General features: G+C 40.7%; 1 protein-coding gene across 7 annotated transcripts in view; it reads right to left on the bottom strand.

The window, feature by feature from the left end:
* Positions 1 to 12,985, bottom strand: part of TFDP1 (transcription factor Dp-1) — a 121,814-nt gene that overhangs the window by 62,734 nt on the left and 46,095 nt on the right. For all 7 annotated transcript variants that reach the window (XM_077158759.1, XM_077158761.1, XM_077158763.1 and 4 more), the window contains one exon: positions 10,910 to 10,976. In XM_077158759.1, coding sequence (XP_077014874.1) covers positions 10,910 to 10,976 — 67 coding nt within the window. The remainder of the gene's footprint in view (positions 1 to 10,909; positions 10,977 to 12,985) is intronic.

The raw sequence follows: 12,985 nt of genomic DNA, 5'->3' as shown, positions 1-12,985 counted from the left end.
CCTACAACTCAACAACAAAACAATAAATAATCCTATTTTAAAACAGGCCAAAGATAAGAACAGACATTTCTCCAAAGAAGATATTCAAATGTCCAGTAAGTATATAAAAAGGTGTTTAACATATTTAGTCATTAAATAAATGCAAAATAAAATCCAGTAAGATACCACATCACAGCCACTAGGATAGGTACTATTAAAAAAAAAAAACTGAACTAAAAATAACAATTATTGGCAAGGATGTGGAGAGATGGCAACCCTCATACATTGTTGGTGGGAATGTAAAATGGTGCACCCACTGTGGAAAACAGTTTTCAGTTCCTCTGAAAGTTAAACACAGAATTACTATATAATCTGACAATTTCACTCCTGGGTATATACCCAAAAGAACTGAAGGCAGGTGTGTTAGTTTGCAAGCTGCTGGAATGCGATATAACAGAACCAGAACGGCTTTTATAAAGGGGAATTTAATAAATTACAAGGTTACAGTTCTAAGCCTGTGGAAATATCCAAACTAAGGCATCCAGGGAGAGATACCTTAACTTAAGGAAGGCCAGTGCATCCACAACACTCTGTCAGCTGGAGAGGCACGCTGGTCCCTTACTCCTTGGCTTCTCTGGGCTCCCTTCAGGTTCTCACTTGCTTAACATCTCATGGCAATGTCTGCTGGGCTCCAAGCATCTCCAAATATCCGTTTCTCTGTTCTCCACATGTCCACACTTGTGTCGGCTCTGCTGAGACGTTTTTGTCGGTTCTGAGGCTTCTGTCATTTCTCTAGGCTTTGTCACTTCTGTTGCTTCTCTTTCTCCAAAATGTTTCCTCTTTTAAAGGATTCCAGTAATCTAATCAAGACCCATCTGGAATGGGTGGGGTCACATCTCCATCTAATCAAGTTAATATCCACAATTGGGCACCACATCTCCATGGAGATAAACTAATCAAAAGATTCCAACCTACAGTACTGTATTAGGATTAAAAGAAACGACTGCCCCACGAGATTAGGTCAGGATTAAAACATGGCTTTTCTGGGATACATAATAGACTCAGACCAGCACACAGGGATTTGGACAGATATTTCTACACCAACGTTCATAGTAGCATTATTCACAATAGCCAAAACATGGAAGCAACCCAAGTGCCCATCAGTGGATGAATATATAAACATAATATGGTACATCCATACAATGGAATATTATTCAGACGTAGAAAGAAGTGAAGTGCTAGTAACTGCCACAACGTGGATGAACCTTGAAGACACCCTGTTGAGTGAAATACACCAGATGCAAAAGGACAAGTACTGTATGATTTCTCGTATACAAAATCCTTTGAATAAGCAAATTCATAGAGACAGAAGGCAGAACAGTGGTTAGCAGGTATGGGGAGAGAAGGGAATGGGGGTTACTGCTAAGTGGGAACAAGTTTGGGTTTCAAAGGATGAAAATAGCCCGGACATAGCCAATCCTGACAGGTAAACAGCATCATCAGTGTACTTAATGTCAACGGTTGCCCAACTCAAAAGCTTAAAATGGTTTTTAATGTATGTATATTTTGCCACAATTAAAAATACACTAATTAATTATAAATTAATAAAAATAAATAAGGGCAAATTCTTGCTGCTGTTAGCAGACATATGATCTTGGAAATGAGGGTGCAAAGTCCAGATTTTGATAGACACCTAAATGTTCTGCTTTCCCAGGCTTTGTAACTGAGATCTAGGGCCCCAAACGTGGTTCCCAGCCATCCTGACTGGGCCCTGCAAATGGCCTCTAATGGCAGACAGAAATAACATTTGTAAAAAGTGCCTACAGGATGTACATCTTCACAGGAGTCCCCAGGTCAGGAATCAGGTTTTCTTGTTCCATTGATCTGTGGATACAAAATGTGAGTTGGGTACCCTCGTCCGGGGAGAAATGGAGTTTTCTGCATCTCAAAGGGAGGTCTGGGACTGGATGCTAAATGACGCGAGGAGAGGCGATGCCAGTGGTCAGGAGGGAGGGATGGGACTGTGGTCTGGGCAGAGGGAGGACCAGGGAGGGAACACAGAGGCACGGCCGCCACTCTGCGGCGGGGTCCCTGTTGGAGGAAGTAGATGTTAGCCCATCTGTACCTCTAGTAAGAGCAAACAAGGCAGGAATCTGATCACCGGATCACCTAGACCTGGGCCTCAGGGGCAAAGCAAAAAGCCAGTTACCAAGACCGAGAAGAGCCAAGTTAACTCAGGGAACTAGTGTTTCTTGAATTCCCCTGGTGGGATAGACACAATGTTTCTAGCTGGAAGGCCTGGAGGGGTGGGTTAATGGGCTGCAGGTACAGGGTTGAAGAGAGGCGGAGGTAGAACAGTCCCTTCCTGCCACTGCCACTGCCTGCAGTTCCTGTCCTGGCCCATGCTGGCCCTCCCCTGTCTCGCCAGTCCCCAGGCGGTGCTCAAGACGAGTCCTCACTCTCATTCTACCCCAGCATCCTGCAGTAAGAATGGATGACCTGGACGTGCCCAAGCCTTTTTCTACCTGGTCATCTCTAGTCATCCTTCAAGATCAACTCAAGAGAAGACAAAGAAACATTTCTAACCTCTAGTGTTCCCGGATCAAGCTAGTCTCGCTCACTCATGCACCCCAGATGCTGGCAAAGTGTTCCTTACTAAGTAACCCGTAAGTGACTGCCGAGTTGAATTTCACTTCAGTGTTGACGAGTAAAGGGAAGCTAACTGGGCTCTTCTAACTAATGAAATACTAACAAATAACACAAAGCGAACAGCTCAAATGAACAGAACACTGTCTAAAATTATCCTCAAAGTTCATAACCAGAAAGCAAAAGGAAGCTCCAAACGAGAACGGCCCTGTTGAACAGATAGGCAGTCAGAGGAGTGCTGACGCTGATAAGGTGTGCTTTGATGCTGAGTCAGGTTAGCCTAGTCATTTCAAGTTCAGCACATGTCAGCCCTCCCAACAGAGGCCAACTCAGCACAACGACTGTGTGCTGTACGTAAGGAAAGGGGCAGGAAAACAGAAGGTATGGAAAGTATGGAGAATTATAAAAGAGAAAACTGGGAGTGAGGATGGAAGAATAACTCCTACAGCTGTGATCCCCACAACTCTGGCTCTACAATGTGTTAAAAAAAAAAAAAAAGTAAGGGGGCAGCTCTAATTTCTGATTGGGAAGTCCACGGTTCACACAGCAGCTGGACGTGCCCCTCAGCAGTCACATCCTGTGTGTGTCCCTGGCTACATCAACACAATTGGGCTCAAACAATAATTTCTTACATTAATATCTTTATACACTGAACATCTTGAAGTCGAAATGGATAAGAGAAGCAAAAAAAAAAAAAAAAAAAAAAAATTGCCCTGATACTCCATAAAACCAGACACCACAGAGGCCATAGGGTCTACTACAGAATAAAAAAATTACAGTAGAGAATATGTTAGAATTCAGGGGGAAATAATTAAAATGTGATCTAGAGACAATACCTATGGCTTTAGGTACTTAAACACCAAAGCATAAAACACAGATTACAAACAAATTTCAGACTTTGACCAAATGAAGTAAATACAATTTCAGCTACATGACAGAATATAATGTTCAAATATGTATCACTGCTTTCCATACAGCACTTTCGAATTTACAAGCTCTTTTACACACATTATATCATTTGATCTCTGCAACCACCATATGAGGCAAGCAAGGTCAGTCTGAGCAAACAGGCTGGCTCAGACGTTACACATGAGGTCACAAAGCTAATTATGTTCAAGCTGGGCCTCCACCCAAGTTTTGTATCTCCAAGTCCAATATACCATAGTAATTAAGAAAGAAAAGGAAATCAGAGTCACACTCTAGAAAAATCCATAATTTAGGGAAGAATTTATATTATTCAGACATAGAAAGATTATTCAGCTAAATAGATGAAATAATTCTTCATGGAGAGCTCAAATTTGTTTTGGAGATGACGTGGACGATTTTCAACTATTCATCTTTTCAGTTAAAAGCAAAATTTGGATAAATCCTTTTCTTGCTGAAAAACTGTACCTCTGAAAGCCAGAAGCAGTGAGGGAACGAGTACTATCCTGGACCAGTAAGTACAAATGCCATCATGTCACTCCCTGATTTAAAGTGTCTTACTGGCCCCTCTTGTCTTCAGGATTGAGTCTCAGTTAGAGACACGCCCCTCCGGGCCCAGGGAGGGCCAATCCCGACATGCCTGCCTTTTCCCTCTTCTCCCACTTCCACACCAAGAGCAGCCCACAACATGGGTCTGGTGCAGACCCACTGCAGATGGAGGCCCCCAAACTTTCATCACAGCACTCGAGTGAACCGCCCTGAATGGTTTCCAGACATCGGAGGTGGCTCTGAGATGACAACAGCAAGCGCCCCACGGTCTGGCCCATGCCCACTTTCTTCACACCACCCCTCCCACCGGCTCTGTCCCCTGGCAGGCTGTGGTCTACCTGCTGCCACAGCACCGTGCTCCCCCTGCTGACTCACCCTGGCCACCCCATCGCCTGCCTCTTGTTGCTTACCTTCCTGAGCTCAGGGCCTCCCCTCCTGGACACCCCTGACCAGGACGGCCCACCGTCGGTCATGTGTGGGACGGTGCCCAGGCTCCTGTGTGGCCACAGCCAGCCCTGATCAACACCAACAAGCCCTGTGGCAATGACCTGCAACCCGGCTGCCCCTCAGCGCGGGATCACCCTCTCCAAGTCCCACTGCGGAGAACAGCAATGGTCAGAGTCAGCACTGAAGGGGCACACAACAAATGAACAAACAAGATCTATTTATTTATGGGGGAAAATCTCCAGAAGGAACACGAGAAAATAACAAAGGTCACCTGTTCTGGCGGGGGTGGGAGCAATCAAGGAGACTTAGCTATACGTGTTTTAAAATTTAAAACAGGGTGGTGCGACGGTGGCTCGGCAGGCAGAGTTCTTGCCTGCCATGCCAGAGACTCAGGTTTGATTTCCAGTGCCTGCTCATGTAAAAAATATATATATTTACAACAACATGAATGTGTCATCTCTTCAAAGTCAAATTAAAAAAATAAAAAATAAAAAGTTTGTGAGGTAGAAAGCAAGAGAGAGAGTTCCTGAACACCAAGGAAGGGTGAACTGGTCAAGGTGGAAAGCTGCAGCCAGGTGTGGTCTTGCAGGCACGGCCTAACTTAGAGGAGAGGCAGCTGGCTGCGAGGTTCCAAATCAACCTGAAGAGAAACAGAGGGCCCTGGAGGGTGACACGGCACGATTCAGACAGTAATGAGCCACAGGCGGATGAGCCCGGGCTGGGGAAATACACTGAGGGTTTTATTCTGTTCTAACACACTCAACTGGGGAGAGCGTGCCAGATCATGCCCAAAAAAACAGAGAAACGAAATATTTTAAACTACTCAATGAAGTAACACCAGAATACTTTAGTAAGATTTATTTTTGAGTCCCTCCAACTCAACTCTTTGGCTCACAATTAAACTCAGCATAAATGAAGTTTAAATACAGATTTTGTTAGTAAGAAGGGATAAGAAGAAAATAATCAGAATGTGACAAGTAAGCGAATATACGGGAGTGTCCAGACAGTAGAGGAATTCAAAATCAATGCCATAAAGAAAGGGTTCATCATTTCCAAGTGTGGTGGGTTGGTTCGTGTCCCCCAGGGAGATGTGTCCACGCCCTAACCCAGGTCCTCGGTGTGAACTCATTTGTAAACAGGATCTTTGAGGATCCTATTAAAATGAGGAGAAATAAAACAGGGCAGGCCTTAATTCTATATGACTGGAGTCTTTATACACAAAGGAGATTTGGATACAGAAGAAACCACAGGAGGAGACAGAGAGACTCACTGCCAAGGGAGAGGTAGAGACCAACTACCAGCAAGTAAGCACTAGAATGCTACAGACTTTGGGGAAAGGATGAACAATGAATCTTACTTGTTTAAGCTGACCAATTTGTGGTGTTTGTCACAGCAGCCCTTGCAAACTAATACGCCAAGAAAGAAAAGTCAGTGGGTGTTTTTAGTTTGTGTTTTTTTTTAATTATTATTTCAATTTCATCATTGCAACAGAAAATGTCAGGCCTGATATTTCTGAAAATTTTAAATGTTTGATTAGTATGCTGGTTTGAAAGTGTTACATACCCCAGAAAACCCAAGTCCCTTAAGCCTGATTCAGTATTGTAGGGTAGAAACTTTGATTTGGTTGTTTCCATGGAGATGTGACACCCAATTGTGGGTGGGGCCTTTTGATTAGATGGAATATGGCTTTGCCCATTTAATGTGGGTCTTGATTAGTTTACTGGAGTCCTTTAAAAGGGGAAAAAGTTTAGAGTTGCTTCTGAATTGACACAGATAGAGACATTTAGAGATGCAGAAAGAAAACACTCCTGGGGAAGCAGTTTGAAACCAGAAGCCAAAGGACCAGCAGATGCCAGCCACATGCTTTCCCATATGACAAACACTGGCCTTTCTTGAGTCGAGGTATTTTTCTCTGGACGCCTTAGTTTGAACATTTTTATGCCCTTAAACCTGTAAGCCTACAACTTAATAAATTATTCCACTTCTAGTATACTACATTCCAGCAGCATTTAGCAAACCAATAGTTAGTTACACTGAAATATTTCACTCACTCAATCTGTGAATACTATGAATTATGAAGAAAAAAACATATAAATACTTAATCCCTAGATGAGCTCTTAAGTTTCATTTCCATCCTTGGAAAATTAGAAGGGGAACAAGTAGCGCCTGCAGGAAAAAATATCCTGCATTCTCAACCTCCACTACTTAAAAGGCACTGTGAGCTTCACCAGCAAACAGTTAACACTTATTTCATGTCTGTAATGTACTAGGGCCAGGGAAACAAAGACGAGTAGAACTGCCATCTTGCAACTCAGTCTAGGACGGGAAACGCTGATCAGAGGGACAGGTGCTTTAACAGAGGCAAGAGCACGGGGCTGTGCAAACAGCAAGAAGAGGGTCCAGCTCTGCCAGGCAGCGGAGACATGACTGCAGCTGTGCCTTGCACAAGGGCACCCAGTCGAGATGCTGAGTGAGGCTGAGCTCCAGCTTACATGCTACCTGCTAGTGTACGAGGCTTCACACACCTAGAAGGTTAAGTTTCTTTTCAAAACAAAGAAGGGTAGAAGAGGTAGCGAACTGAACAGCTCAAAGCCCCGAAAGCAGTGGGGCTTACTCAGGCAGCTGGAAGTCAAGCCCCTCCCAGTCCCTCTACCCTGTCAGATGGGAGAAGAGGCCTTTGATAGTTTGAAGCTGTAGATATCCCAGAAAAGATCACGTTCTTAAACCTAATCCATTCCTAGGGTATAGATGCACTGTGAGTGGGACCTTTTGGTTAGATTATTTCAATTGAGGTATACCCCAGGTAGGTCTTAATCCTCTTATTGGAGTATTTCGCAAGAGATGAAATTCAGAGATGCACACAGAGACGAGCAGTCAGAAGCTGAAAGAGACGGACATACACAAGAGCTGAGAAAGAAAACCAGACAGAGAAGCCAGAAGCTGAAACAATGAAACCAAGGTGAGAAGGACCAGCAGACAATGCCATGTGACAGAGGAGTCCCAGGCGCTGGGAGCTGGTCCTCAGGGGAAAAAGGCCTTGCCTGTGACACCTTGATTTATCACCTTGATTTATACGTGTTCATGGCCTCGGAACTGTCAGTTTGTGAGTCAGTAAATCCCCATTGTGAAAAGCCAGCCCATGTCTGTTATATTGCATTTCGGCAGCTTTTGCAAATTACAACAAGACCCAGACAGGAAACAAGGAGACAGAGGGAGCAGCTTCACCGAGACCATGAAAGCCACACGAAGGAGGCAACCAGCAAGGGCGTGGTGGGGGTGTGGGAGGCACGTGTGCAGCTGGGGGGGAGGGGTAGAGTGTGCAGTTGTGGGGGAGGGGTAGACAGGGGAGTTCTACGTCTGCACTCTGCCGAAATGAGGGGATGTGAAGGAGCTGCCACACAAGGTAGAAAGACCAAGTAAGGAACCTGGCCACCAGTTTCAAATTTTCCCAAAGTTATCATAGACATCAAGTGATCACTTATGCTGGCCTTCACCAGTGAAGTAAACAACAACAACAAATAAAGAGTTAACTTTACATATGAAGAAAACAATTAGAAAAGTCAGACATAAGTGATCCTTACACAGAATCTAAAATTCTAACACTGCCATTTGGTTTAACTTAAAAGCATCTCTGCTCCTAATTTCATGGGCACATATGAAAATAAACATTCTCACTCAGATCGTACTCATAATGGCCTCATCTAGCCTCTGCAAGCAGTTTTTTGCTTTTGTTTTTGTTTTTTTATGAAGACCAAGCAGGCTTTTATTGAAGATTTTCTTTAACAATATTATAACAAACTGCACTAAAATTATCTGCCACAAACTATCAAATAGCCACAATCAATGAGCCCTGGGGCAATCTGTAAATCAATATTTTAAACATTTAAAGCAATTCTCCATCTAGGGATTTATTTTAATAACCACATATATGCTCAAATATATATTTACAGAGCTTCATCACCATGTCACTTATAAGAGTGAAAACTGAGAACTACTCAACACTATGGGGATTAGTTAAATAAATTATAGTATATCAATCAGTGGAACACAAAGTAATTATTTAAAAGATGCAGCTTCTATCTTTTCCTGTCTGCTACCTCCCCCTGGTTATGGGGCCCAAAAGCTAATTCTATTTGCAGATGACATGATTCTTCATGAAGAAAAATTCAAAGAACGCAATAGAATAATAGAAAACTATTAGAGCTAATAAATGAACTCAGTAAAGTTGCAGGGTATGTAAGATGAACATGCAAAAATCAGTTGTGTTTCTATACAACAGCAACGAACAATCCAAAATGAAAATTAAGAAAATTATTCCATTTGCAAAAGAACCTAAAAGAATAAAATAACTAGGAATAAGTTTAATCAAGGAGATGAAAGACTTGTCCATTGAAAATACAAAACACTGCTGAAAGAAATTAAGAAAGACCTAAAAATGGCAAGGTATCCTATGTTCACGGATTAGAATATTTAACATTGTTAACTGCCAGTACTACCCAAAGCAATTTACAAATTGAACACAATCCCTAACAAATTCTAATAGCCTTTTTTGTAGAAATAGAAAAGCCAATCCTGAAATTCATATGAAATCATAAGGGGCCCTAAATGGCAAAAAAACAATTTTGAAAAAGAAAAGCAAAGCTGGAAGACTCATACTTACCAATTTCAAAATCTACTACACAAAGCTACAGTAATCAAAACAATGAGGTACTAGCATAGGGATACACAAACAGACTGATGGAACAGAATCGAAAGTCCAAAAATAGAACTACACATCTATGGTCAATTGATTTTATTGTTACTATTATTTTTTCTGCCAACTGATTTTTGACAAAGTCGCCAAGTACATGCAATGGGGAAAGACTAGTGTCTTCAACAAATGATGGTGGGGAAAAACAGGTGTCCATATATGAAAGAATGAAGTTGTACCCCTATCTCATATCATATACAAATGAACTCAAAATAGATCAGGGACTGGGTGGGCCACGGTGGCTCAGCAGGCAGAATTCTCGCCTGCCATGCTGGAGACCCAGGCTCGATTCCCAGTGCCTGCCCATGCAAAAAGAAAAAAAAAGATTAAGGACTGAAATATAATAGCTAAAACCCTTAGAAGCTATATAGGGCCAAATCTTCATGACCTAGGTAGGACTCAGCAATGGACTCCTAAATATGACACTAAAAGCACAAGTAAAAAAAGAAATGAGATAAATTTGACATCATCAAAATTAAAAACTTTTGTGCATCAACGGACATTATTAAAAATGTGAAAAGACAACCTACAGAATGGAAGAAAATAGTTGTAAACAATGTCATCTGATAAGAGCCTAATATCCAGAATATATAAAGAACTTTTACAATGCAACAGCAAAAAAACGACAATCCAACTAAAAAATGGGAAAATAATTTGAACAGATTTTTCCAAAGAGGATATGTGAATTACCAATAAGCATATAAAAAGATGCTCAACATCATTAGCTGTTAGGGAAAATGTAAATCAAAACCATGAGACACCACTTTAAAACCATAAGGATGGCTATAATTTAAAAAAAGAGAAGAGAAGCATTAGAAAGGATGTGAAGTAATTGTGACTCTACTGCATTTTTTGTGGGAATTTAAATGGCACAGCCATTGCAGAAAGCCATATGGTGATTCCTCAAAATATTAAATATAGAATTACCATATGACCCAGCAATTCCACTTGTAGGTATATACCCAAAGAAAGTGACAAAAGGGTCTCAAACAGATACCTGCACACCAATGTTTATAGCAGCATTATTCAGAATAGCTGAAAGGTGGAAATGACCCAAATGTCCATCAACAAATGAGTGGATAAGGAAAATGTGGTACACATACACACACACACACACACACAATGGAATATTTTTCACTCAGAAGAAGAAATGAAGTTCTGAGACATGCTGCAACATGGATGAACAACTGAACATATAATGTGCAGTGAAACAAGCAAGGCATATAAAGGACAAATATTCTATGATGTCATTTATATGAGATATTGTGAAGTACCAAATTCACAGAAATAGAAAGATTAAAGACACCAGGGGATGAGGAGCTGGGGGAAAGAGGAAAGGGGACATTTTTGCTTGGTGCGATAGAGTGTTTGTAAATATAAAATAAGTAAAGAAACTACAAGTATGCAAATGTGCATGTATGTCTGTATATGTGCATATGTTTAATTTCAGAATTACACTGTTATGAAATCAAGTCTATGTTAGAGTCTTAGGACAGGAAAGCTTCTAAAACTGAAAGTTTTGATAATTAATAGGAAGCTTTAACATTAAAGGAACTCATAAATAAACAATAAATTTGTTAAGATTCATAGTATTTTCAAAATAGGCATCCTTACCTTTTCCAGGACTAAGATTCTGGTCTATAAAGACCTTTAGTTCTCCATTGGCTTCAATTAGACCAGCCTGCAAAAAATAAATACTGATTTATAGATACAATATCTAAAACAGCTATAAGGCTAAAAGCTGTTAATAAACCATCCTTGTCAAAGGGCTGGTGGAAAATAAGATCTTAAAAAGGTAAAAAAGTCACCATTATGCAAACAATTGCTTTAAAATGCAAACGTATTCCTTTTCCAAAAGGCAACTAATGAGAGAATACCCAGGTTTTAAATGGGAAGCCAATGATCAATCAACAAACACCCCTAAGAGACCAGTGGGAAACACGAGAATCTCTGATCATCACCCTTAACTGCTAAATTATTTCGTGGACTATAATCAGTCTAGAAAAGATCATTTGAAGATTTCAGCCTTTAAAAATTAGTCCTTGTGATAACAATGAAATACCAATTTTTATTTAATAAAACCCAGAACTGTGTTTTAAATGATAATGTCTGGGGTTGGCAAAGTGAGACCAGACAAGCACTGCTGGTGGAAATGGAAAATTCATTCATTCACTTTGGAAAGCAAATCGGTAATAGCGCTGGAGAAGGTGTCAAGGACCTCCACCTAGGGCACACCCTTTGGCTCTATGACTTCTCACCTATGGATTTTATTTTAACAACTACCGCAGTGCACAGCACATATACTTTTATTCAAAAAGAGAGGCAGAGGCACAGCGCCAGGCCACTGCACAACATTTCTGCCCTTTAATTATTCTAGAAGTGTTGGAATGTGCTTAACATCTGTGACCCTTAGTTTCCTCATCTCATAAAATACAGATAATGATACCAACTTTACGGGGCTACTGTAAGGATAACGTAAGATAAACTACAAAACACCTAGCAGGGCATCAGGACAGCAAGCACTCAATAAATGATGTGTGTACATATGTTACACATGCACCACGAAAGGCCAGGGTTGTTTATTTATAACAGCCAAAAAATCACAGAAAATTTAAAACAGCTTCTGGGAAGTGGTTATAACTTATAGAATACAGTTATCCCTTACACATCATGACTTTCCCCATCACAGTTTCCATATATCATGGGTCAGCATAAAAACTTAAGTGGGAATTTTGGGGAGTTTTGTGGAAGCCACAACACGGGCTGCTGCCCTTGGCTGCCATTATGGCGTTAATGAGTTGACCCTTTAAGACATATCAACAAAAAACAAGAAGAAAATCCACCAAGGAAATACAGAGCATTTGCATAAACCATGAGATCCACATCTATCTCTCACAGAAAGTGCAACATTCTTTTGGGTGCAGGATAGTGATAAAAAAGGCATTCGGGTAGACTCTGGCATCATACAAGAAAAGGCTAAGTCCTTATACGATTTCCTAAAGGAAAATGAAGGTGAAGTGTCAACCCCTACAGATTTTCAGGCCAACAAAGGCTGGTTTGAAAAATTTTAAAAAAGATTTAGCCTATGCAGTGTAAAAGTAACACAAAGGCAGCGTCTGCCAATCAAGAGGTAGCTAGGGAATTTCCTGAAACACTGAAGAAATTGACTGATGACTTCTCTGGTACTTTCCATACTGCAGGAACACCGCGTCTCTAACCCCCACAATGTGGAAGGATTAACTATAACTATACCATGCAGTCACTAAGAACTGAAAAAACAATAATGACAGAGGAATATTCTCACAGTAAAGCCAAATGAAAGGTGGCATGAACCCAACATAGAGAGTATATACACACACATAAACACGCAGAAAGAAGAGCTTAGAAGGAATTACCTAAAACATTAATTTTACTTCTAAAAATTTTCCTTTTTAGAAGGAATTTTTAAGTGTAATTTACACTGTAATTGTAAATTACAATTTATTTTAAATTACATTGTAAATTACACTTTATTTTAAATTTATTGTAAATTACAAATGTCCCTATGGTTTGAAATTACCAGTGATTTGTTTTCTACTTTTATGTTTCTGTATTCTTTATAAGAAGAATTCAGACTTTATAAATTAGGCTTGGATATTCTGGCAAGAATGCTTTGTTACTATCTAGTCTTGTGTCCCAACTGTTTTCTAA

Source organism: Tamandua tetradactyla, chromosome 4 (assembly GCF_023851605.1).
Source record: "Tamandua tetradactyla isolate mTamTet1 chromosome 4, mTamTet1.pri, whole genome shotgun sequence".
NCBI classification, from domain to species: Eukaryota; Metazoa; Chordata; class Mammalia; order Pilosa; family Myrmecophagidae; genus Tamandua; species Tamandua tetradactyla.
Note: the sequence above shows the minus strand (reverse complement) of the source record. Positions and strands in the feature narration are given on the sequence as shown.